This window comes from Thunnus thynnus, chromosome 24, assembly GCF_963924715.1.
Source record: "Thunnus thynnus chromosome 24, fThuThy2.1, whole genome shotgun sequence".
Lineage (NCBI taxonomy): Eukaryota > Metazoa > Chordata > Actinopteri > Scombriformes > Scombridae > Thunnus > Thunnus thynnus.
In genome coordinates this window covers 10,914,340-10,938,805 of record NC_089540.1, presented here as the reverse complement: position 1 = coordinate 10,938,805, position 24,466 = coordinate 10,914,340, and the positions used below count along the sequence as shown (strand labels likewise).

At 37.1% G+C, this 24,466-nt stretch overlaps 3 protein-coding genes and 1 long non-coding RNA gene across 7 annotated transcripts in view; all 4 read right to left on the bottom strand.

Annotated features, from left to right (window-relative positions):
* LOC137177088 (proteoglycan 4-like) overlaps positions 1-2,287 on the bottom strand; it is a 29,628-nt gene extending 27,341 nt beyond the window's left edge. For both annotated transcript variants that reach the window (XM_067583205.1, XM_067583206.1), the window contains exons 1-5: positions 2,215-2,287; positions 2,016-2,109; positions 793-855; positions 531-674; positions 73-219 (exon numbers count right to left, since the gene is read on the bottom strand). In XM_067583205.1, the coding sequence (XP_067439306.1) occupies positions 73-219; positions 531-674; positions 793-855; positions 2,016-2,109; positions 2,215-2,272 (506 nt within the window). In that variant the 5' untranslated portion in view covers positions 2,273-2,287. The remainder of the gene's footprint in view (positions 1-72; positions 220-530; positions 675-792; positions 856-2,015; positions 2,110-2,214) is intronic.
* A 2,370-nt stretch (positions 2,288-4,657) lies between these two features.
* LOC137177089 (OX-2 membrane glycoprotein-like) lies at positions 4,658-10,680 on the bottom strand. The gene is made up of 6 exons (XM_067583207.1): positions 10,540-10,680; positions 10,151-10,240; positions 8,579-8,830; positions 7,936-8,271; positions 6,207-6,300; positions 4,658-6,098 (listed from the first exon to the last, which is right to left on the bottom strand). Exons 1-6 carry the CDS (start codon positions 10,583-10,585, stop codon positions 6,047-6,049), a joined length of 870 nt encoding a protein of 289 aa, XP_067439308.1. The 5' UTR covers positions 10,586-10,680; the 3' UTR covers positions 4,658-6,046.
* A 6,833-nt stretch (positions 10,681-17,513) lies between these two features.
* On the bottom strand, positions 17,514-22,128 carry LOC137176929 (uncharacterized). 2 transcript variants are annotated; one of them, XM_067582967.1, is made up of 7 exons: positions 21,646-22,128; positions 20,985-21,042; positions 19,157-20,822; positions 18,755-19,063; positions 18,401-18,542; positions 17,977-18,013; positions 17,514-17,895 (listed from the first exon to the last, which is right to left on the bottom strand). In XM_067582967.1, exons 3-7 carry the CDS (start codon positions 19,218-19,220, stop codon positions 17,776-17,778), a joined length of 672 nt encoding a protein of 223 aa, XP_067439068.1. In that variant the 5' UTR covers positions 19,221-20,822; positions 20,985-21,042; positions 21,646-22,128; the 3' UTR covers positions 17,514-17,775. The 2 variants fall into 2 exon arrangements, with proteins under 2 accessions (XP_067439068.1, XP_067439069.1); XM_067582968.1 differs by having other exon boundaries at positions 17,977-18,010.
* Positions 22,129-22,588: 460 nt separating this feature from the next.
* Positions 22,589-23,765, bottom strand: LOC137176933 (uncharacterized). 2 transcript variants are annotated; one of them, XR_010925899.1, is made up of 3 exons: positions 23,497-23,765; positions 23,057-23,093; positions 22,589-22,975 (listed from the first exon to the last, which is right to left on the bottom strand). It is a non-coding gene; the product is annotated as an uncharacterized lncRNA (long non-coding RNA). The 2 variants fall into 2 exon arrangements; XR_010925898.1 differs by lacking the exon at positions 23,497-23,765 and having other exon boundaries at positions 23,057-23,466.
* Between the last annotated feature and the right edge of the window lie 701 nt (positions 23,766-24,466).

Here is a 24,466-nt window from a genome sequence, read left to right as displayed (position 1 = left end):
AGATTAAATAATTTCCTAAAGAAGCAATAAATAATAAATATGTACAAGTGAATAATTATGAAATTGTCTTACTCATTAGGGTCTTTGATTGGTTTGGTAAATAGACTTCCTGCTGTGTGTTGAGATGATGGTTCTGGTTTCTCCTCTTTTGGACTTTTCTCCTGAGGTGTTCGTTTCCTGATCTGCTCGTTCTCCAGATTCATTAAAGGTATTTTGCACCTTCAGATAAAAACAAGACATGAGTCAGTTTCCGCTCACATTAATACAATACATCATACATATTTCTATCACTGAATGACTCTGACAGTTAACAGTTATGTGGATAAACAGGCTGACTATGAGTACACAATGGACCATGAAGAGTAAAGTGCATCAGAATCAGCTTCATGTATAAATAACACATTAGTTAGAGAGATATAGAGACAGAAAGGAACTTAAATGTCAAAATAGAGAGAAGACAGATTAAATCATTTTCTAAAGAAACAATTAATAATAAATATGTAAAGTGAATAATTATGAAATTGTCTTACTCATCAGGGTCTTTGATTGGTTTGGTAAATTGACTTCCTGCAGTGTGCTGATGTGATGGTTCTGGTTTCTCTTGTGGATTATTTTCCTGAGGTGTTTGTTGCCTGATCTGCTCGTTCTCCTGCTTCATTAAAGGTGTTTTGCACCTTCAGATAAAAACAAGACATGAGCCAATTTCCACAGTGATTTGGATTGACAGGCTGACTATGAGTACACAATGGACCATGAAGAGTGCACAAGTGAATAATTATTAAACTGTCTTACTCATGAGGGTTTTTGATTGGTTTTTGTGGCGTCCTGTTGTTCTCAGCATCCCTGTGTGACAGACTGAAGGATTTAAGAACATTTATATATTATTTATAGGTGTTGTCTGTATAGATTATTTAAGCTCTGTGTATCTTCTTAGTATGGGGTATGCCCAACGAGGTGTCCATTATATTATCACAAGGAGAGCGGAGCAGATGGACCCAAAAGCAGAAGACAGCAGGCCAATGGGATCAAATGCAGAATATTAATTGAAAAAAATCAAAAACAGGAACAATGTTAACTGACGACTTGACAAAGAATGAACTGAAAACTGGACTTAAATACACAAAGAATGACTACAAACAGAACACAGGTGAGTGAAATGAGACACAGGTGAAACACATGAGGTAATCAACAAAGGTGGTAAAACACAGGAAGTAGAGGTAACAAAACATGAGGAGAAAACATTTCAAAATAAAACGGAATAAACACAAACAGAAAGTTCTGGCAGGATGTGACATATGTAAGGGATAATCAATGTTAATTCCTGTTATACCATGGTCTGAGTGAATACTCTTTTCTGATTGCTCGGCAGGTGTGCGTTAAAACCATTTATTGCACATGTAGTTCTGCTCAAGTTTTATCACCCTTCTAAATTCACCCGCTACCTAACCTGTAACTATAGGGACATTAAAAAGCACAACTGTCAAAGCTTACTTGTTATGAAGTTTTGAAGAAAGGGGTGCAGCAGAGGAAAAAAAGATGAGGAAGAAAAGAAAGAAACCAAGTGAGAAACAGCACCAGAAACTGACACCTGTAGAGCTTAAAATGATAGAAGAAGAGAAGGATGAGAATAATTTTAAAAAAAGGCAACAAAATGGGCAGTTAATATACTGAGATACTTTCTCTACCAAAAACAAAAGAAAACTGATTTGGAGACAAACACTGTGGTTCTGCTTAATGACACCTTACGTGAAATTCATGCCTCCGTTCAGGCTGGTGGCGAGTTCAGTGTGGCAAGTTGTCATAACAGCAGTAAGCACTTGCCTCGTAACCTTTCAACTTTGAGTGCAAAACTTTAACCAAAAATTGGCAAATGTTTTTTTTTATATTGTTGGCAAAGACCATACGTGGGATAATGAACTTGTAGGTGTGCATTAAACGGTTTTAAGACACTTCATGCCTCCAATTCATGTCGGGTGATTCTTCACTTCCACATCATGCCTTAAAAATGAAATTACCTGTTTCTACATTTATGTCTGAGCAGGACAGTGACGACTACAGCAACACAAACAACAGCCACTGCTGTGATCAATGCAATGATCAAAGTGAAATCTATGAGAAAAAGAGGAAAAATGTGACATGAAACACTAAACATTCATAAAGGAACTACAGTTTAAATGTGAATTCTGACTTAAGATAACTTCAATGTTAACTTACTCTTGTTGGATCCAGATTCATCATCAAAACCTGAAAAATGAAACCAAATCAGAATCATAAAGTGATAATCAGTTTATAAATCTGTGGTTTTGGAAGTGTTTTTCACCATCAGCAGATGATCGTTTCACCGCAGGAATCATCTTAAACACCTGAATCTCAGGGACTGAGAGCAGTCGTGCTGCACATCCAACTTGTGTGTCGTTTGCATGGAAACCAGACAGCACAGCTGTAATGGTGACGGTGACTGTACCGTTGGTGTTGGTGACACTGACTGTGCTGTTAGAGAAGTAGAGGTCTTGTTGTGGGACATTCAGAGTTACTGTGGGAGCAGGACGACCTGTGGCCGAGCAGAACACAACTGTCTCTTCAGTAGAGTTTGATTCTCTGATTTGTAGAATGGGTTCATGCAGCTCTGCAAAGACAAAACATTAAAGAAATACTGTTTCACATGAATTCATTTCTTACAAAGACATCAGCTTTGACATGATGCTTTGTGTCCAGTATGTTAGTTTGTTTGGCCTAGAAAGAATCACCTGCTACTGGTGATGCAGCATCTGTCACTTTCATGCTGCTCTATATTTTGTTGCAGCTCTATATGAAAACACTGTACATGAACATAAATGCACACAAGGACTGTTGGGAGGGTTGCACTTTTTGCATTTTGTGGTGTGAAAATACAGTTATTGTCACATGTGACAGTAAAAGAAAATTGAATTTCATGGCAAACAGACAAATAAACATAATTTTAATCTTCCATCTATTTGCATGTGAGAGTGGAAATCCATTATGAAAATGGAATGTATTAAATACTGGAAATATAGAATCTAATCGATGATTATGGAAATGTCTTTAATAACGCAGAAAGATCCTTACAGCTGCACTGATTAGTCGATGCCATCAATAATGAAAATGACTTTCAAGTCTAGTCCTCACCATAGAGTTGGAGGCAGGTTCTGCCTGTCAGAGAACCTTCAGGATACGTGTTAAACAAGCAGAGATAGCAGCCTTCATCCTGCTCCTTCACCTCCCTGATAACTATGGAGCAGTTCTGCAGTCCAGGATCTTTAAACGCCACTTTCCCCTGAAAATTAGCATTCACTGTTTGTCCAAAGTATTTGTTGTAGGTGGCAAGATTCTTCTTCTTCCCCCCAGGTGAAAGTTTCTGCCATGTGACCTGAAGAACATCTCTAGACTGCATGAGCTGACAGTTGAAGCACATATCTTCTCCTACTTTTGCCATCACAGTCTGCTGTGTTTGTATCACATCTGTTAGACCTGCATGGAGGAAATGAAATGACAGTTAGGCTGTAGATGTGAGACTGAGGTTGTGGAGGGTTTTGAGGACAGTCCTCTGCAGTTCGGTACAGCATTTAACTATATAAGCCCCGCACACTTTTTTAGCGGTCCAATCAAATGCGAGATTTGATTTAAGTCCCTCCTGTAACTGTACACAACTCAAGTATTCGTCTCACTTTGAAATAAGTTACAGTACAGACGCTAAAGACGCTCTAACTTCAGTTTTACTGGGACTTGAATGAGGGATTCAGATGAACGTAAAAAGTGTGACCCACAACCCAGCTGCACGACGCAGCTTTCATGATGACAGAGCGAGATATGGCTGCAAACAAGGACAAGTGCTCTCAAACTGTAAACCTGCTAATAATCCCCCTTTTCTACTAAATGTAACGCTAATCTGAATGTCTGTATGTCTTTAACTGTAACAGTATACAATCACCTTTCTTTTGTGTCACGTAACGCCATTACATGTATTCGGTTCCGTTCTGTGCCTGTTTATAATGTAATGAAGCAGTCATTGACAAAATGTTAAAAGCTAGTTATGTTTTAGGTTTAACCTACTCACAACGAATGACTTTAAAACAATCTGTAACGTACATTATAATTACAGATTTATTTTTCTTACCTTTCGGAAATACCTCCACCATAAAAAGAAAATATAAGACCGCACGGTTTGTCATTGCTGCTGTTTGTGCGCCAAAACTTGAAAGTCCCGCTGTGCAGACAAGTCTGTCTCATGGATGGACTAATTCAGGTGTACAGCAGGTAGGTGTCAATATAAAAATAATATAAGTAATCCCTGGAATAAATCCGCCTATAAACAACGTAATGGGATTCACTTCAATGTCGAATAAACTGCTGATTCAACCAGCGGCTGCTGTTTTGCTCTAAAAACAACTGGATATTGCCAGAACACAAACGGATCCCCCCTGTTATAGTGGAACATCCCGCTCCTGCAAGTCATTGAGATTTGAACATTAATTACTTTCGCTTTCGGTCGTCAGGACTTTCAGCAAAGTTTTGATAGTTTTTTCCTTAGTTACACTATAACATGTGGTTGTTGGGGATGTTTGTCACATTCTCTTCTTTGTTGGCATATACATGCATGGTGTGATATATCCAGCCCTTTTTTTTTTAGGACAGCCAGTTTTGACAGAAAGGATCATTCTGTTCATAATATCTGCAACAACAGCACTGTACACAAGTGAAGTGACCTAAAACATTTTAATTAGCTTAAAAACAATAAATAAATATATGGGAAACATGAAAGAATAACTTATTCATCAAAAACATATCATATCACAAAATAAACACCACAAATTATATAATCAAGTGATTGACAGGGATTTGTTTTCAGAAACAGTACATGTAAAACAATAACCAACATACATGACACAATACAACAGTGTAACAGAAAATAAAATGTATATTTTAGTGGCAAAGTAGACACAAACATTGAAGTGCAAAATTGAAAAAAATAACAAAAAACAACACACTTACAAATAAATATGTCTATTATGTAATATATTATCTCTAATTCAAACTTTGTATATACATATTGATAGATAAATATTGATATCTTCTTTTGCACTAACTTCACATTTCACAGTATAGATCACATTAAAAGGGAGAAGTACCAATCTAACAGAAATTTGAATTATATTCCTTAGTGATGCTAAATTTGGGTTACTTCAATCCTCTTTAGTGCCATTATATTTTAATTTCTGTCTCTTAAAAAAGCCTATTCTTTACTTCCCCAAAAAGCACACTAGATGGCACTACAGCACCCTGAGATCAGTATGTGACACAGTATCATTGTGATACATCCACGGTGTCACCAAAACACAACCTCAAGGCTTCAGCCTGCTTTGCCTCAACTTCCCCTGAATTCTTCTTCCTTGCTTCATGTTTCCTGTGCTGACATCCAACCATCCCACCTCAGGATGGGCAGTCAGTCATTTTTCAATCCAAATGTTTATCACTCCCTAAATATAAATATCTGTCCCATCTCCCCTCTGAGTCACATCCCCTTCCCCTCTGAATAGCATCCCCCTCTCCAGTGTACTCCTCCTCTGGCTGAGTAAAAATCACCTATTTTTCTGTCTCCTCACATGATCGCAAGCACAAAAAGGAATATTGATTACATCTATATCAGCTGGTTATACTCATAATCTACCTGCTAGACTTACTTCAAGCAAACTTTAACTATTGTACTATTGTAAAGTTGAGGTCACAGTCTTGTTAACAGCTTAAAATATAATAACATGAATATAATACTCCAATGGAACACTGGACATTTTCCCTGGCTTTTTACATTCTACTTTTAGCTGCTTGAAGCTCAATAAAGACATATAAAGTGCTGAATATTGCAATCTAAAAGAAATGCAAACTGGACAGGTAGCATATACATGAGTAAATGCATCTTGGATCACAGCTTTAAGCTTAATTCACTGTTAAGTCTGTTAAGTTTAGAAGCAAAAAAATGCAAATTTTATAACAATTGCACAGAGATAGTCAGAGACGGTTGCGTGAGAGGTCAAACATTACTCAAGTTTTCAACATGTTCAAATCTTCTGTCACCCTTTAACCTGCCAGAAAGAAAGAAAAGCAGAGTTTATTTTACCGTGGGAAACACATTAAACATAAAGATAAGATATTGTGCAAATTGAGTTGATATTTATTATGCAAAATCTCACCTTTTTCGCTGGATCACAGCAGCAACAACAATGCAGGAAAGAAACATTACAGCTGCAATCAGAAGTGCAATCCCTGATGACGACATTCCTCCACCTGGAGATAAACAGCATGTTGTTAGTGTGTTTCAGTACAGCTATTAATCAAATGACATTCCCCTGAAAAGAGGAAGGTGGGAAATGTTCATGGTCACATTCTTAATTTTAAATGCTGACATAACTTCCCCTTCTTTATCCAAGCATCAAACTGTCATATGACCTCCCTAAAGAACTAAAGCCTGTGTCACAACAACTCACTGTGCTGTGACAAGTTTCTCTTGAAATGACACTGCAAAGCCGACTCACTTTGAGGAACAGTAATATTCTGTTCTGCAAATTTACAGTTTTCATTAGTCAGGCACATGATTGTGGTGGATAAATTACCCACGTCCCAGAATATTCTCTGTTGTATATTACATCATGTTTCAAATTGCTTCCCATTCTTTGAACAATACCAAAACGTACTAAATTTCGGGAAGTTTCTTGAGTTTCTGGTCAACTGAGCCACAGGACAGTGCTGAGTCACTTAATCACTCAATAAGCCTTTTATATCTACATGGGGAGAGGGTCTTCTTCCACGGAGGCCGCAATGTTATTTTTTTTCCCCACCCACGTTCCACAAAGACCTGCCCTACTCTGCCTTTTGATTGGCTCTGACCTTGATATTTTTATCCTAACCATCTCACTCCTCATGCCTAAACCTAACCAACCTAACCAATTAAGGCAATGAGTCCCAGTCAATCAGAAGCACAGTAGGGCAGGTGTTTGAAACGCATCGTTTTAGCTCCTGTCTCTTTAAGGCTCCCTTCCCGATGCTCTGTTCTGATTGGTTCCCAGAAGCTCCACAGGCTACGTAAACAAACAATAGCAGTCGGATTTCACTTGTTTTACCTGTTCCTTACTCGAAATATAAATTTCGCAAATACATCCGTAAATGTTCGATCCCGAATCTGATCCACAACAACATGACACAACCTTAGCAACAAAGACTACTGAACAGACAGGCGTTTGTGGGCATGTGCAAACGATCTGACATCATAACGAGGAGAAAGTAGAGGTAACTTTTGACTTGAAGGCACCATTTATACATACATTCACCTCAAGTTTCGGAAGTTTGACTACGTTTAACATAGATGCCCAACATTATAACAGTGTAAAATTTGACAAAAGATCACAAAAAGCATGATATGTCCCCTTTAAAATCATTGCTGATTATTTGTCTTTCAATCAACTAATTGTTTAAGCTCTTGTTAGGTTGGCTACAAAGTGAAAAACAATCAAAAATAAAGAATAAACTGTACATCTATTAATTTTAAAGGAGCCTTTTTATGATGGAAAACACAGCTACAGCTAATAAAAATTGCTAATGTGTATGTTTGATTAAGATAATGACCAAAAATTGAAAAAGTCAGTATTAGTGTCACTTAAATTTACCCATTATAAACCTGTTTCTATTTCAACATTGCACTGTTGACAGAGTGACATCGCTTCCAGTCAGTGACATGTTGCATGCAAAGATGTTCTACTGGGAATTTTCTGGGAAGCTTTCTTGGTAAACACTGTCATCAGGTTACTTCCTCTCTAATGAACCAGACACTGATTACCAAAATTGGGCAGTTTACTAATAGCCTACCAGTTAAAGACAGCAGTTGTTGTTACAGTAAAACAGATACAAAATGACTGATATGCATACCTTCCGCTTTCTTGTCCTCCACATGTTCAGGATGTAAAGAAAAAGGAATCCTCTGCAGCCTCTGTCCCCTCTTTCCACTGTTCACCAGACAATCCACATCTCCTTTCCAGTCTGCAGATACTTTCAGTGTGATGTTGCGACTGCTGGTAAACGTGTGGTCACTGTTTGTCGCTGTCATAGTCTTTGTTTCTTCTGAGCTGGTTGCAGGAGGTGAAACGACCCACTGAATGGAGGGAGCTGGTTTACCTGTTGCAGAGCAGCTAAACACAACCTTCACATCTCTCTCCTCTTTTCCTCTGTCTGTAACTTGCACGTCTGTTTTCACCTCGGATATTCCTTGATAGAGAATTGAAACATTTTGAGTACCTCAGCCATTCTTACAACTATTCTCACAAGAGATTATTTGATCATTTGAGTACTTGTGGTTTGAATTCACAGAATCAGGGCCATATAAAAAGTTCAAATGTCAGAACTTGAAGCAAAAAGTCTTATTTTTGGGCTTCAACCACTGCATGTCTGCAAGAATATAACATTTCTTCCAGACAACCGACTTTAAACTTTAGATGTACAACTTTTGCTCATAATTTAAAAATACTATTCTTTCTCTTTTTCCATCTACATGCATGGTCTTCCTGTAATTTACCTTGCACTGTGAGGCAAGTCTGTCTTCTTTGGGACCCATCTGGATACACATTGAACGAGCAAATATAACAGCTCTCATCCTCCCATGTTACATTCCTCACAGTGATAGATGATGAGTTGAGAGATGCTTCTGTGAACGTTAGTTTTTCCCGGTAAGGCTCGTTCACTTGCTGTCCAAACCGCTTGCTGTAGGTTGCCAAATTCTCTATGGACTCATCCTTGAACAGCCTCTGCCACGTGACCTGGAGCACACCTGCGGGGAATCCCAGATGGTTATCGTCCAGTCAATATTTACAGAGAAAACACCTGAAGTAATTTTAAAAAAAAAACATTTCCTGAAAGTACTCTGACGTCAGAGGGGTATTCCATCAACGCAGGTAGAGAAAGCTGGCTGGAATTGACGTCACCTATCACGTGAGGCTCAAGCCGCTCCACTAACACAGCTTTGTTTGTTTCGTTATTTGGTAATGAATGAACATTCAGATCAGTGACTGTGGCTATATTATCAGTAGGCTAGACAATATCAGATGCATGTTTAAACCAATTTACCATTACCAATTACATAATCAGCTACTCTTTGACACATTTTCTCTTTCGCAGTATGTCCATTTACAAGCGTTGATGAAGGTTAAAAATTAAGGCGTTGCAGTTGAAGATGAAGAAAGAAGAAGGATATACGTACAGTGGAAACCGCTTATAGTGATCACGTCTGTCCGGGTTAAATATCACTATGAGATAATTAGGTATATAACCGATTTCTTTTCTTTATTTCTCATGCAGATTACCATCTAATTGACATATATTTATTAGCCTACGTGAATATAAAGTAAAGAAGTTCCTTCTTCTCCCCGTTTTTCACTGAGAAGAAATCACTTTCGTTTTCCCATGATGATGTCAGTGTGCACGCAGCACCAGCCTCAGGTGGGCAATAATGATGCCACAGCCGCTTATCATGGGAGTAAAGTGCAAACAATAGAATTACCGTAGTTTTAAAATGTTTTTCCACATGTTCTCATGTGAAGAGATACAAAACGAACACTGTAAGCGGGCTCCTTTATTACTATAGGTGGATTATTTAAACAGCATCAATTTTGTATAGGAATGATTCTGTCCCAAGCTTTTTGATCCATATAGGCTAAACAGCTGTATTCATTTTCCACTATATATATTTAAACACAGCAGAAGGTCATGATTTGGTCTTTATTTAATTTCCTTTTCGTTTCCGAACACGGACATGACAAAAGTGACGTGAGCAGGAAAAAAAAAGACATTTAGCGGAACCGCCGTTTTGGAGTCTGTTTCCGCCCGTCGGTTGTTCTTCGACACACAGCTGCCAAGGAGCAAGCTAGTTCGGCGGTATGAGTTACCATGGTTACTGAGCAGTGAATCATATAACCAATATGATGGAACGGACTCTCAATGAAATTAGCGAGGCTTATCTAAATAAGCCGGGCTTTTCCTTTATCCAGCTTGATGGAATACCTCTCTGGAATGGAGGAACAGTAAATCCTTAAAAACCTTAAAAACAAAACAACCAAGACTGCAGACGATGAGAAAAGGAGAATATGATCACCTGTGGGGTTCTGAAGTGTGCACCTGTAATACGCGTCACCGCCGTAATCAGCTGTTGTATTTCCATATCCACTGATCTGCGACGCCCAGGCTAAAATAAAATAAAAAAAAAAAACAGCTGAGTGTCGGTAAGCGCAGACTTAAGGTAAGATATGCACCTGCTGCACTCAATAATGAATGACTAAAATATATTTGTCCTTCTAAGCGTTTTGAATGTAGATGACTTTAAATTATGCTATATAATAATGTTGTCTTTTTAAGAGGACAGAAAAACATATAATATAGGCACCATAACTACAAAATTCTGAACTCTATTCTGTAGATACTAATAAAGTTACCACACTGAATGTGGAGGAGGTTTGCCTCTCCTGTGTCTCCTGTGTCACTCACCTTTCAACAGCAAACCGGTTAGTATCAGGAAACGAAACATTTTCATCCCAGACGTACAAACAACACTGTCAGTTCAGAGCAGAGCAGCCTTTTTTAAGTGCCTGTAAAAGAGAAAGTGAAACTGGGTGAGAGGGGATTTCTTCAGTTTACAGTATGTAGCATGACCATATAAACCCCAAAGGCTTTGTGTAGGTGGTGTACATTTACTGTATCTGTAATACTATTTAAATTCTATGGTATTCTATACTTCTACTCCATAAATATTGCAATATTGAAATATTGTACTCTATATATTCATTTTCAGATTAGGATTTTACACACAAAATATATGATTAGATTATAAAATGATGGATTATTATACATTAAACTGCTAGTTTATGTAGCTAGTTTAAGTAGTTAACATTAACTCTACTTTGACCAATCACATTAAAGCACTGCTTACATATTAATATATCAATAACAACAAACAACAACAACAACAACAACAATAATAATAATAATAATAAATTACTCACTGGTCACTCTGCATAATTAATACTTTCACTTTTGATACTATATTTTGTTGCTAATACTTTTACGATATAAAGTGTTGAATGCAAGACTTTTTCCTGTAATGGAGTATTTTTATAGCATGGTATTGCTACGTGTACTGATTTAAATACTATTACTACGACTGCTTTTAGGCAGATGTATCATCTTTGTGTTTCTGTTGTTAAACCAATAGTGAAAAGATGTAAAAACAGACTATGGACCACATTAATGAGGCTGGACCATCAGGTTAAAATATATACTTTGGAATTCTCATATGATAACAGGAAAAATAAGTATATTATTTGATTATGAAATGATAATCAAATAATAAAATGTTAGTCACTTTTTATAATTTCGCAACAAAGAGCAACACTGCAAAGCAAAAAGAAAGCAAGACTTATTTCACTCTCCTTGACACTCTGAAACCGACACCGATTGACACTTCTATTCTCTGTTCTCTAACTGTTCATATTAGTACTTCTAATATTAATGCTGTAATTATTGGGGAACCGTATATTTACTGTACTGACAGCAACTCCAGTAATCTCAAAAAAGGTGGTCAAAAAAGTCCCAGAAAAAGAAAGTGCGCACATGGTACATTAGCAGCTATGGTGTTGTGAAGTTTTAACACCCCGACTCCCTCGGGGAGTACATCATTTGAATCATATTTTCATGATGGTAAACATACGTGTGACACGTGACAACCTCCAGTAATTCTCATGGCAGCCAGTTAAATAGTAGGGAAGTCCATCATCACTGAAGTACTAGTGTATTTCTGTGTAACAAGTTTTGAGAAACAATGAATCATACTATAAAGGCTTTCCAGCAATATTGAGTCACCTTCAAATATAATTCAATTTACTACATTTACTAATTGATATCCCAGTCAGGACTTGGAAGAGTTAATATCCCATAATAGGTCCATTTACCACTTTACTTGACCTCATTGATACCACATTGATTTCAGAGATTCCAGCCAATAATTGCAAATGTTACACATGTAAAAAGTTATTTTTGGCACCATATTTCAGTACTGCGGGATGACTTCTACAAAAGAGAAAACCATTGCTGTTTGATATGAACCTTTACGTTTCTGTCCAAAGATACTTCATCATGGTTACATTTCAGCCCTGGGAGTGTAACAAGTCATGCTTGTGAGTGGTGGATTCAGTACTTGATAACCTATGTTTCATTTATAAGAAAAGATAACACAATCTTACTCCCTTAATGATGTAGTTATGACTGTTAATTCATAACCTAATAAGAAACGTGTCAGTGTCCACACACTGCATGCTGTATCTGTGAATCACAGCAAAGCCTGTAATCCTGAAACTGGAATCATGATTGAGGGAACATCCTGTGATGTATATCTTCAGGAAATGTAACAGTACAATACAATGTTACTGGATTGTTGTGCAATAACGTTCTTTTTTCTTTTCTTTTCTGCATTTTTCACATGCCAACAGGAAATAGCAAAAGAGAAATAACATGCTATTTGAACCTGAGATGCTACTCTGGGTGACCCCTAAACCACCGTCACACCTCTGGTTTGTTGTCCATTATACAATCACTAATCTTATATAGTTAAATCTCTTATGAAATCTTGTTTACTAAACATAATGAGGGAAAGTTGCGTAATAATTCCTCTTAAGTTCCATGCTAGGAAAGAACCTAAGTGCTTTCTGGAGGGGTTACTTAAGTGTAAGGTGACTGCCAAACATTTTGTAGGCAATCAATTAGCTCAAAGTCTGGACAAAATGCTAAAAGATGATGGTACTTTTGAGACAAACCTTATTTAGTAATAGTGCAGTGAACTGTCCCTAAATAATCAACATCATTTTCATTTTCAGTATTACCTTTAACGATGATAAACCTGATGAATCATCAAGATAGACTCCGAAGTGCTTCCAGGTTGGACAGTACTTTATTGATGTGTTACAGATTGTTTATAGATATATTATAGATTTTAAATATGTTGTAAGGTCCATTTTAAGTGATTTATCACATCTGGGAAGTACCTATCCTACCTGACAGCTGACACCTGTAATTTTAAACTAGAACGTGATGCTAAAAGTGTAGTAGAGGCTTGCAGTTGTGTACTATCACTATGTACCAGCCTTATAAACTAGATTACATTACACCAGAAAGTATCTGCTATTTTGGTCACAAGGGCCACCTCCCTTACTTTTAAACTTATCTCTATGCACCCAGTTGTTGATAGTCACAGCCTGACAGCTAGTTGCAAATCAACTTGAGATTGATTTGAGAGTCTCTGAGTTATCTACACGAAATAAATTAGGGCTCAAATGCCACTGCTTCATCGGTCAAGGATTTGTTGTTGCTAGAGCATTCACACAGGATACAGGGAGGACTGACAGGCCTCACTGTAAGGTGTATTGCAACCTCATGCAAAGAAATACATTGAGATGGGATTATAAAATGGTCCCTTCTGGTGCAATATTCAATCTCTGAAGAGTCTTGGTTTTGTATTTGTATTTGATGACAATAAGCAGCAGTTGGTTTATGCTCATTAGAGATGGACAGTAAGCTTAATTTGTTCAGGTTTGTCAACAGATAATGACATTTCATGCAGAGAAATTGAATTGTTATAATCTGAATAATGTCTAGTATCAGCACTGCCATAGAGAGAAAACAGCAACAAACATGTTATTGAGATTTTCAAATGGATGTACAACAGTGTTTCCTCTATAATTGTACAGACCCAGTGGGCCATCAGACCAACGAGAACCCCCACCAGGCCAAAAAAATATTTTTTTGAATGCCAAAAATAATACCAAATATCCATTTATTCAGAAGTCAATAATCATATGCGTTTGGGTATCAGAGTTCCTTTAAATTACTGCAGAGCAAGAGCATATGTGATGCAGTTTAGCTAATGTGAGCATGGCACAAATATATAAATATCAACATTTTTCTCCAAAAGTCTAGAGTCAAGCAAAAATACAGATGGGGAAGTAGGGAGAGGGAAAGCTTATTTTTAAGCAATAAATGCAGCTTATTAAGTCATCCTCCTCTTGTGACCACTTTGTTTTAAGTCTTGAATATACCAAGCAAACAAAAATTTGAATGCAAATATAAAGTGCAGACGCCACCTGATCAAAGCCGACCACACAAATATGCCATCCTGCGTGCCTTGTCCCTTTAGGGTTTTTTTCAGTGTGTACCAACAGGCCTGAAACAAAATTTTAGGGGAAACACTGTAGAATATTGCATTGTTGCCAGTTTGGTTCGCCTCAGTATTGACAATTAGTAGATAATACTTCGTGTTCTTAGTCATCTTGAGCCAACAAAAACATACAATCATGCTTTAAAATGCACAACTGAAAGTGATTGAAAACTGCAGACTTTGCCACTTCTTTAAAGAAAGCTGGCTCATTTTCCTCAGTGGTGCTGAGAGTTTCTGTTTCCTCAAAACATAATCAGCCATTCTGGAGCCCTGTAACTGGTCTGCTCCAGATTATTGCATTTCACAAACAAAGAAGAGATTCAGGAAATGTACATCAATTACTCATAGTATTTGTTTGCACAGGAGTGAATTACAGTAGAGTGCAGTACTTACTGAAAAAGAAGGGATTTTCAGAATTAGTGGTTCTTCTGCAAACAGAGAAGAGTGTCATTGCAGGGGAAGACCAGACAGAAACAACAACAACAACAAAAAAGGAATTATCTGTCTGTCTCAATGTTTGTGGAATGAAATTGGAAGAGCAAAGCAATTAAACTGTGGATTTGTATAAAAAGAGTATATTACATAAAAGAGTAATATTTGTTCCCTTAATTAAGTTTTTTTTTAAATCAATTCAGTCATTAGTGTCAGACCAGAAAGCATCAAAACAATTTTCTACATAAAAAATGGTAACTATCAGAGGACATCAGGGGTCCGTTCCAGAAAGCAGGTTCAACAAACTCTGAACTCTGAGTTGATGAACTCTGAGTTGATGAACCCTGAGTGAGTTCTGTGTCACACAGGTTCTGCCCTCTACTGGACTCTATGGGTAATACTCTCCTCCAATCACACTGTATAAGCAGCATCTCACTGCTGCTCACTATCCTCTTTTCCTTAGCGAGGGTTAGGGTTAGGGTTAGCTTAATAGCCAGCACACACCGTCATGTTTTCTACTCTCCTCAGACAAGACCACAGGACTCATGATTGATGACACCAAGGCCCCACCCCAGTTGACAGCACACCGCCGGCGCCCCCCGCTTCCACCCAAGCTAGTGAACTGTCTCCATGAGGGTTTCCATGGACGTGCTCACCCAGCTCAGGCGGCTTTGGTTTCACCTCCCCTCCTAGAAATCTGGAAGTGTGTGGAGGCATCCTAGCAGCAGCCATTTTAGACAAAAACCCCGGTCACAGGTTTTGGTAGGATTTCCCTGGCATGCCCCTCCTCGATGCAGCCCTTGCTGTCCACCTGATTCTACAGTTGGCCGGCTGGTTAGCGAGCATGGGGGCACCTGCCTGGGGAGAGCGATAGGTGGCGTGTGGCCTCCAGGGGAAAACTGACACATCAACCTTGTTTAGCAGTGCACTTGGTTCCCCAACACTTCCTGATCCAGGCTCAGGTGAGACACGTGTTAATGAGAACAGAAAATCGCACCATGGTCGCGCAGGTCAGGCAGGGCAGAGTCCAGTCTACTGCCCTGTTGAAGATGGCGGAGAACCTGTTGGTATGGGCCTCAGAACACCTCCTGTCTCTGAGAGCCCTCTGCCAGACGAGTGGGTGCTGCACCCCGAGATGGTGCAGCAGATTTGGAACCAGTTCAGGAGTGCAGAAGTGGACCTGTTCGCCAGTTGAAACAACACCCACTGCCCGCTCTGGATCTCCCTGCCGCTTGAGGGTGGATTGTCGTTCCCCTGCTACTGGAGAGAGTGAGACAAGAGAGACTGTTGGTCATTTTGATAATGGATGATAACATATCTAAAGCCTCATACCATTTTTTTTACATTTAAACTGAGATTGTACATTATGTGCAATAAACATGTCAGTGCAGGAGCTGCTCTAACAAACTGACGCCTGTGTTGCATGCAGAGAGTCACAGTGTTATAACAGAAGGACATGCAGAGGTTTTATTCTGAGCTGAGGTGAATTCACACTGTGTAATATATGAATGTGAGAGCAGAAATGAAATGCAAAGAAATGACTGATGTGCATAAAAGTGGTAACTTCAGAAAGTCCCTGAGTAACAAACTAATATCCAACCAGGATTTAGGTTCTGACATACAGTAAACCTCTGCTAATGAATGTGCTTTGATACTGAATAAATGAGGAAATGAAACAGTGTTTCTGGCTCTGTAAGAGGGAGGAGACCGAAAGAAACTCGAGATTTGTTGAAGAAAACCTGGGACCTCTGGGACAGTTACCATGGTAACAGACCCTGAGGTCAAGTGATATCTGTTCCTGGAACTGAAAACCCTGAGTTTCCCTCATCTCAGGGTGAACGAACACAGAGTTTTCACCAAACCCGCTTCCTGGAAGAGCCCACCACCCAGGCCAAAAATGTGCAAGCTCATTATGATAAGCAGCTATTCTAAACAAACATAACTAAAAAGTATTTTTAATTTATATTAATTATAATATTTAATATTTATAATATTTATTTCCTATAGTTAAACCTGAAATATTTAAGCAAAGGTTAGAAGAATTTCTCACCAGTATTGTTTTTTTTTTTTCTGCGGGATAAATCCGAAGATTATTCCACTCAGAAAGCTGAAAGTTTCCTGTTACATCATTAACAATCAAAGTGTAATTCTCATATATGTACAGCAGGTGACCTCTTCTCTGTGCTGATCTTGTAAAACTACAACTACAGGTAGATGACAGCATTTCATTGGCACATACTGGAGCGACATCTAGTTGTCATCTGAAGGTTTTCACTAGAGTCACAGCAGTGCCTGTTAATGCTGAATTTATATGTTACTTATATGTAAACTCAAGTCATCCATATGAGATTTTTGAATGTTTTTTGCAAATGAAAGGACTGTGATCTTTAAAGTGGCTAAAACAGAGCAGAGGTATTATTATGTATAAACTTTTAGAATAAAACTGTTGCTCTTCTACTAAAACCTGAAAAAAATATTCCACTGGAAACACTTGAAAGTGATTCATCAAGAGTAAATGTATGTTTGTACAGTGCATATGTTAATAGACCCCAAAACAACCTCAGGTTATATGACTCACAATGTGTTTAAGAGCATTACATTTATTATTATTAGAATGAATAAATAGCCACACATAGAAGTTTGGAGCCAAAGCCTTAATATGAAAAGCTGCTAATTAATTCTAATTAGGATATGTTTATATTGATAAGTTGTTTTAGAGGAAACCTAGAACCCTTCAGCAAATATTGAATAATTTGAGTCAGAATTGGAAAACTGAAAAAAAAAAAAAAAACAGGACAGGACAAGAACAAGGACAAGAGTCATCTTTGTTTTAATGTTTAATTAAGAGATAATTTACTGATTCTGATCATTATATTTGGTATATTGCTCTTACTGTGTCCATTTGAAGAGATTAAACATACAAAAAGAATACACTGCTATGTAAAAAGTTTACAGTTAGAATAAAATATTAACACATACATTCAATAAAGCAAAAATAGTGCCACCATGTGGATATCTTATTATTCAACAGTAAAACATGGAAATGGATACAGTTTAGTTTCATTGCTGCTCTACTAAAGATTCCCTCAATTTGTGGTAAACATGTTTGAATTATTAGTGTTTGAGTTGCGTATTTTGACAGTTGAATAAAGCCCAGCAGACTCTGTTCGCATGAAGGTGCTGTACGGTTCAATGTCTTGAGGCTCCTGCAGAAACACATTTAAAAAATGATTAAAGTTAAATGAACAGCACACATGAAGAAGGTAAAACACTTTTCTGTACTGTACCGTGTTTGGACGACTGCTCGGCGGCTCTTGTTGTCTTCTGTTGGATGAACGGACAAAACAGAACTTCATTAGAATTAAATCTTAACATTCATGCACTCTGAATTTATTAGACGAGACAGGAAATGAAACACATCTTCCTCCATTGTTTTATCTTTGATCCTGACCTGAAAGTCAAGATCTTGTTATGTGACTACAGTGAATTTCATTCAAAATGAGATAAACATATATGACAGGTGACACCATTAAAGAAAAGTACTTTTTAAATGATATACTTGACTTACAAAATGAGAACAGGTGTTGAAAGCACTGCATGTAAATGAACCGCAGTTGATATAATCATATTTATATAGTTTAACATATAGTTTAAGATTATTCAAAAAATAATATATTGAAAATATGAAATATGAACATTACAGTCTCTCACCTGTGATGTTTTCTTCTGTGGATAAATCCCAGGATAACTCCAGTTATAATGATGAATACAGTCACACCAACAGCAGCACTGGCAATTGATATTTTTGTGGAACTTGTGGCCTCTTCATCCTCTACAGTGACACTGAAATTTACTCCAATGGTAAAACAAAAAACATAAGATGCTTCTGTTACATAAAAATGATCGAAATCTGTCAACCAAGCTAATAAATTACTGCATGCTTTGATTTGACCTGTAAACCTGAAGTATAGACATCATACTACCATGTTAACAATACAACACAATGGAAAATAATCACCTTAAATTTAATCAAAGTATGAGGAAAAATGCATAACATGTGTTTACCTTCCACAGTGATATTAAGATGGAGAGTATTTGTTCCTTCAGGATATGTACACTCACAGCTGTAGTTCCCACTATCCACTGGTGTTAAACTGGTCAGGTGAAGAAATATAGTCTGACTCTTATTCATAAGTGTGTACCTGGAGTCACATCCATGTTCAAAGTCCTGTCCATATTTATACATTAAGCGACACTCTTCTCCTCTGCTCCTCTCTGTTCTGATCTTACATATTATAAGTGTGATTCTCAGTGTTTCATTGGTGCATATCGGAGTGACATATGGTTCTCTCCCAGTGGTTTTCACAAAAGTCACTGCAAACAAAGAATAATTAAAGTCAGTATAAAATATAGAAAATATTTGATTGTTCTATTTAAATGATAAATGATACAAACTAGTTCCTGTACCTTGGCTGTTGTTATACGCAGGTAGCAGCAGAAGCAGAACAAACCACAGTTTCCAAACAGCCATGCTGGTCAAGAGGTCTGAGCAACAGTTGAAGTGCTGCTGACAGTGAAGACTTTATTGTACTGAAGAGGGGAAACTGACACACGTCTTTGACCTGTTCTCTAGCTAACCTCAAACTCTCACAGAGCTACGAACTGAGCTTCTCTTCTGAAAGGAGGAAGTGCGAGACATGACTGCTTTTATATTAACTCGCTGACGGTGAAACAGAGTAGAATACAGAAAAAAAATATGTCAGATCTTCAAACATCAGGTCTACAGTCATGTGTTCAGATCACTCTTGGAGCTGGATCCACAAGAATCCAACTAATACAAAGTATCACCTGCTTTATATCTTACAACATCTGCACTTAGTAAAAGTTGTTCATCATGTAACATGCTTTAACTGACATGTTTGCTTTTGCGGTCATTACATATTTATAGGACTGAGCGTGAGTTGAAAACAGTAAGCAGCATGCTCTTATCACCTTTTTGTAATAAGGAAACCGCTGCTTCCTCTTCACACAGCACTGTTTTAATATGACACAATGTAAGTGACAAACACACATCACTTGATGCAGGTTAACAGGTCAGTCTGAGCACAAATGAACAGAAACTGTATTCTACAGACTAGTTTATGTGACTGGCAGACATCTTTCAAGCAACAGCAAGGTTTATGTGCATAATTCAAGTATTATAGACATCTGGGATATTTACTTGTTGATCACAATTATACACTTCCATTGACTGACTTTTATTCTCAAATTCTTATAATTTATGTCAGTTATAAGAATCAGAAAATGGCCTCAACTTTTGTGATGAAACTCCAACTCAGGAAGGATGTGAGGTACATTACTCATAACAAGGTCTGTGTGTTAAAAAAAATAGTTATACTAGAAGAGGGAGTTATATGTTACATACTTTATTGTATTTGTTGATTTTGTCGGCCACTGCAACAGTTTTACACAGAGCATTTCTGAACAAACTAGCCAAACTCAGTAACAAGTAAGCAGTAAGCAAGAAAGAATCAGAGATGTTGAGGTTTCATGCTGTTAGCTTTTGGAAAATATCAATCCTATCTGATTGAAGAATGTGACTAGAAACTTCTAGCTATTAGCCTCATGAAACAGCATGCAAGCACAAATTAAAATGCTAATAACTACATTAACAAGCTGTTGTAGACCTGAGATATATTAGACTCACACCACGATCCATTAAACACGTATCTCTTATGATCAAGTAGTGAATCTACATAGGAAGTCCTGTGTTTTCTTGCTGTGTGATGACGATAAAGATAGAGAGGTGTGAATTTGTTTTTCTTGTAAGTCAGAAACGAAACAGTTCTCATGGTGTCAAGAAAACGTCCGATACTGCAATCTCAATATTTAGGGAAACAATATCAGACAGTTACATATTTATGTTCTCTTGAATTTTGGTTCAAGTGTTTTCATAGTTTTCTCAACTTGGATCAGTTTCTCTTCCATCTATTTCCTGATCATCCAGCTCCATTATATTACTGGTTGAATTTGTCTTGGCATCATGTTGATGGTGTATTGAGGAGATAGTTTGGTAGAGATCATTTGCTGGCTGCTGAAGGCTTGTGTAGGGGTCATCTGGGTCATCTTGGTCCTATAAAAAAAATCAGAATTTAAATGCATGATGCCTTAAAAGTCTGACTTAATTATGTTGAACAATGGTCGAGACACTGAGTCACTACATTTACTGAAACCTCCACTTTTCAAGGTTCAAATCCACTCACACAGTCCTCTGATCAGAAAGTAAATTACTCACCAAAGAGCCGGGAGATTTACATACAGATGATCCAGATGTGTCTGTTCTTGAACAGTTTCTTTAAATAAGAAGAGATATCAGAGTTAGTGACACACTAAACACACACACACACACACACCAGCTCTTCTGTGCTCTCCAAGAAAACCACCGACTGCATTGTTTTACAAGGTTTTAAAGCACTTAAGTCAGAATTTTTCAGCTTGAAAGAATTTTTCTGAGGATGAATCCAAGGACAACTCCGAAAGCAACGATCAATGCAGTAACACCACAGTTTGTTCCTACCACCACGATGGTACGGATAAATAATGTACTCTGAATTTTGTGGTCTATTTTATTAGACGAGACAGGAAACGAAACATCACGTCTTCCTTCATTGTTTCATATGAACCTGAAAGTCAAGATCTTGTTATATGTGACTGCAGTGAATTCAAAGTCATTCAAAATGAGATAAACATGTATGACAGGTGATATCATTAAAGAAAAGTACTTTTTAAATGATATACTTGACTTACAAAATGAGAACAAGTGTTGAAAAAACTGCATGTAAATGAACCACAGTCGATATAATCATATTGTTTAAGAGCGTCTGATGCTTTTAAGTCTTGAAGAAAAAAATAATAATGTATTGACAATATGAAATATGAATATTACAGTCTCTCACCTGTGATGTTTTCTTCTGTGGATAAATCCCAGGATAACTCCAGTTATAATGATGAATACAGTCACACCAACAGCAGCACTGGCAATTGATATTTTTGTGGAACTTGTGGCCTCTTCATCCTCTACAGTGACACTGAAATTTACTCAAATTGTAAAACAAAAAACATAAGATGCTTCTGTAATATCTTATTATTTAAATCTATTATTTATATCTTACAATATCTGCACTTAGTAAAAGTTGTTCATCATGTAACACGATTTAACTGACATGTTTGCTTTTGCGGTCATCACATATTTATAGGACTGAGCATGAGTTGAAAACAGTAAGCAGCATGCTCTTAGCACCTTTTTGTAATAAGGAAACCGCTGCTTCATTTTCACACAGCACTGTTTTAACTGGACACAATTGTAAGTAACAAACACACATCACTTGATGCAGGTTAACAGGTCAGTCTGAGCACAAATGAACAGCAACTGTATTCTACAGACTAGTTCATGTGACTGGCAGACATCTTTCAAGCAACAGCAAGGTTTGTGTGCACAATTCAAGTATTATAAACATCTGGGATATTTACTTGTTGATCACAATTATACACTTCCATTGCCTGACTTCTATTCTCAAATTCCATTGATCAAGTGTTTCATCAAGAGTAAATGTATGTTTGTACAGTACATTTGTTAAAAGACCCCAAAACAACCTCAGGTTATATGACTCACAATGTGTTTAAGAGCATTACATTTATTATTATTAGAATGAATAAATGGCCACACTTAGAAATTTGGAGCCAAAGCCTTAATATGAAAAGCTGCTAATTAATACTAATTGGGATATGTTTATATTGATAAGTTGTTTTAGAGGAAACCTAGAACCCTTCAGCAAATATTGAACTATTTGAGTCAGAATTGGAAAACTAAAAAGAAAAACTGACAGGACAAGAATCATCTTTGTTTTAATGTTTAATTAACAGATAATTTACTGATTCTGATCATTATATTTGGTATATTGCTCTTACTGTGCTCATTTGAAGAGATTAAACGTACACAAAGAATATGTAAAAAGTTTATAGTTGAATAAAATATTAATGCATACATTCAATAAAGCAAAAATAGTGCCACCATGTGGACATCTTGAGCTATTTCACTAATTATTCAACAGTAAAACATGGAAATGGATACAGTTTAGTTTCATTGCTGCTCTACTAAAGATTCCCTCAATTTGTGGTAAACATGTTTGAATTATTAGTGTTTGAGTCGTGTATTTTGACAGTTGAATAAAGCCCGGCAGACTCTGTTTGCATGAAGGTGCTGTACGGCTCAATGTCTTGTGGCTCCTGCAGAAAGACATTTAAAAAATGATTAAAGTTTAATGAACAGTACACATGAAGAAGGTAAAAAACTTTTCTGTACTGTACCGTGTTTGGACGACTGCTCAGCGGCTCTTGTTGTCCTCTGTTGGATGAACGGACAAAATAGAACTTCATTAGAAGTAAATCTTAACGTTCATGCACTCTGAATTTATTAGACGAGACAGGAAATGAAACACATCATCTTCCTCCATTGTTTCATCTTTAACCTTGACCTGACAGTCAAGATCTTGTTATAGGTGACTGCAGTGAATTAAAACTAATTCAGAATGAGATAAGCATGTATGACAGGTGATATCATCAAAGAAAAGTACTTTTTAAATTATATACTTGACTTACAAAATGAGAACAGGTGTTGAAAAAACTGCATGTAAATGAACCACAGTTGATATAATCATATTGTTTAAGAGCGTCTGATGCTTTTAAGTCATGAAGAAAAAAACAATAACGTATTGAAAATATGAAATATGAATATTACAGTCTCTCACCTGTGATGTTTTCTTCTGTGGATAAATCCCAGGATAACTCCAGTTATAATGATGAATACAGTCACACCAACAGCAGCACTGGCAATTGATATTTTTGTGGAACTTGTGGCCTCTTCATCCTCTACAGTGGCACTGGAATTTACTCAAATTGTAAAACAAAAAACATAAGATGCTTCTGTAATATCTTATTATTTAAATCTATTATTTATATCTTACAATATCTACACTTAGTAAAAGTTGTTCATCATGTAACACGATTTAACTGACATGTTTTTTGCTTTTGCGGTCATCACATATTTATAGGACTGAGCATGAGTTGAAAACAGTAAGCAGCATGCTCTTACCACCTTTTTGTAATAAGAAAACCGCTGCTTCCTCTTCACACAACACTGTTTTAACTGGACACAATTGTAAATGACAAACAAACATCACTTGATGCAGGTTAACAGGTCAGTCTGAGCACAAATGAACAGCAACTGTATTCTACACACTAGTTTATGTGACTGGCAGACATCTTTCAAGCAACAGCAAGGTTTATGTGCACAATTCAAGTATTATAGACATCTGGAATATTTACTTGTTGATCACAGTCATACACTTCCATTGCCTGATATTTATTCTCAAATTCCTTTAATTTATATTAATAAAAAGAATCAGAAAATGGCCTCAACTTTTGTGATGAAACTCCAACTCAGGAAGGATGTGAGGTACATTACTCATAACAAGGTCTGTGTGTTAAAAAAAACAGTGATACTACAAGAGGGAGTTATATGTTACATACTTTATTGTGTTTGTTGATTTTATCGGCCACTGCAACAGTTTTACACAGAGCATTTCTAAACAAACTAGCCAAACTCAGTAACAAGTAAGCAGTAAGCAAGAAAGAATCAGAGATGTTGAGGTTTCATGCTGTTAGCTTTTGGAAAATATCAATCCTATCTGATTGAAGAATGTGACTAGAAACTTCTAG

Excerpts from the sequence above, each read along its gene's own strand:
- LOC137176929 (XM_067582967.1), bottom strand. The coding sequence starts at position 19,220 with ATGGCTGTTTGGAAACTGTGGTTTGTTCTGCTTCTGCTGCTACCTGCG. Across the intron at positions 19,064-19,156 it reads TGCGTATAACAACAGCCAAG|TGACTTTTGTGAAAACCACT; the intron begins GTACAGGAACTA and ends CTTTGTTTGCAG. Across the intron at positions 18,014-18,400 it reads CACAGAAGAAAACATCACAG|AAGACAACAAGAGCCGCCGA; the intron begins GTGAGAGACTGT and ends TTCATCCAACAG.
- LOC137177089 (XM_067583207.1), bottom strand. The coding sequence starts at position 10,585 with ATGAAAATGTTTCGTTTCCTGATACTAACCGGTTTGCTGTTGAAAG. Across the intron at positions 10,241-10,539 it reads AACCGGTTTGCTGTTGAAAG|CCTGGGCGTCGCAGATCAGT; the intron begins GTGAGTGACACA and ends ATTTTATTTTAG. Across the intron at positions 8,272-8,578 it reads GACTTGCCTCACAGTGCAAG|GAATATCCGAGGTGAAAACA; the intron begins GTAAATTACAGG and ends TTCTCTATCAAG.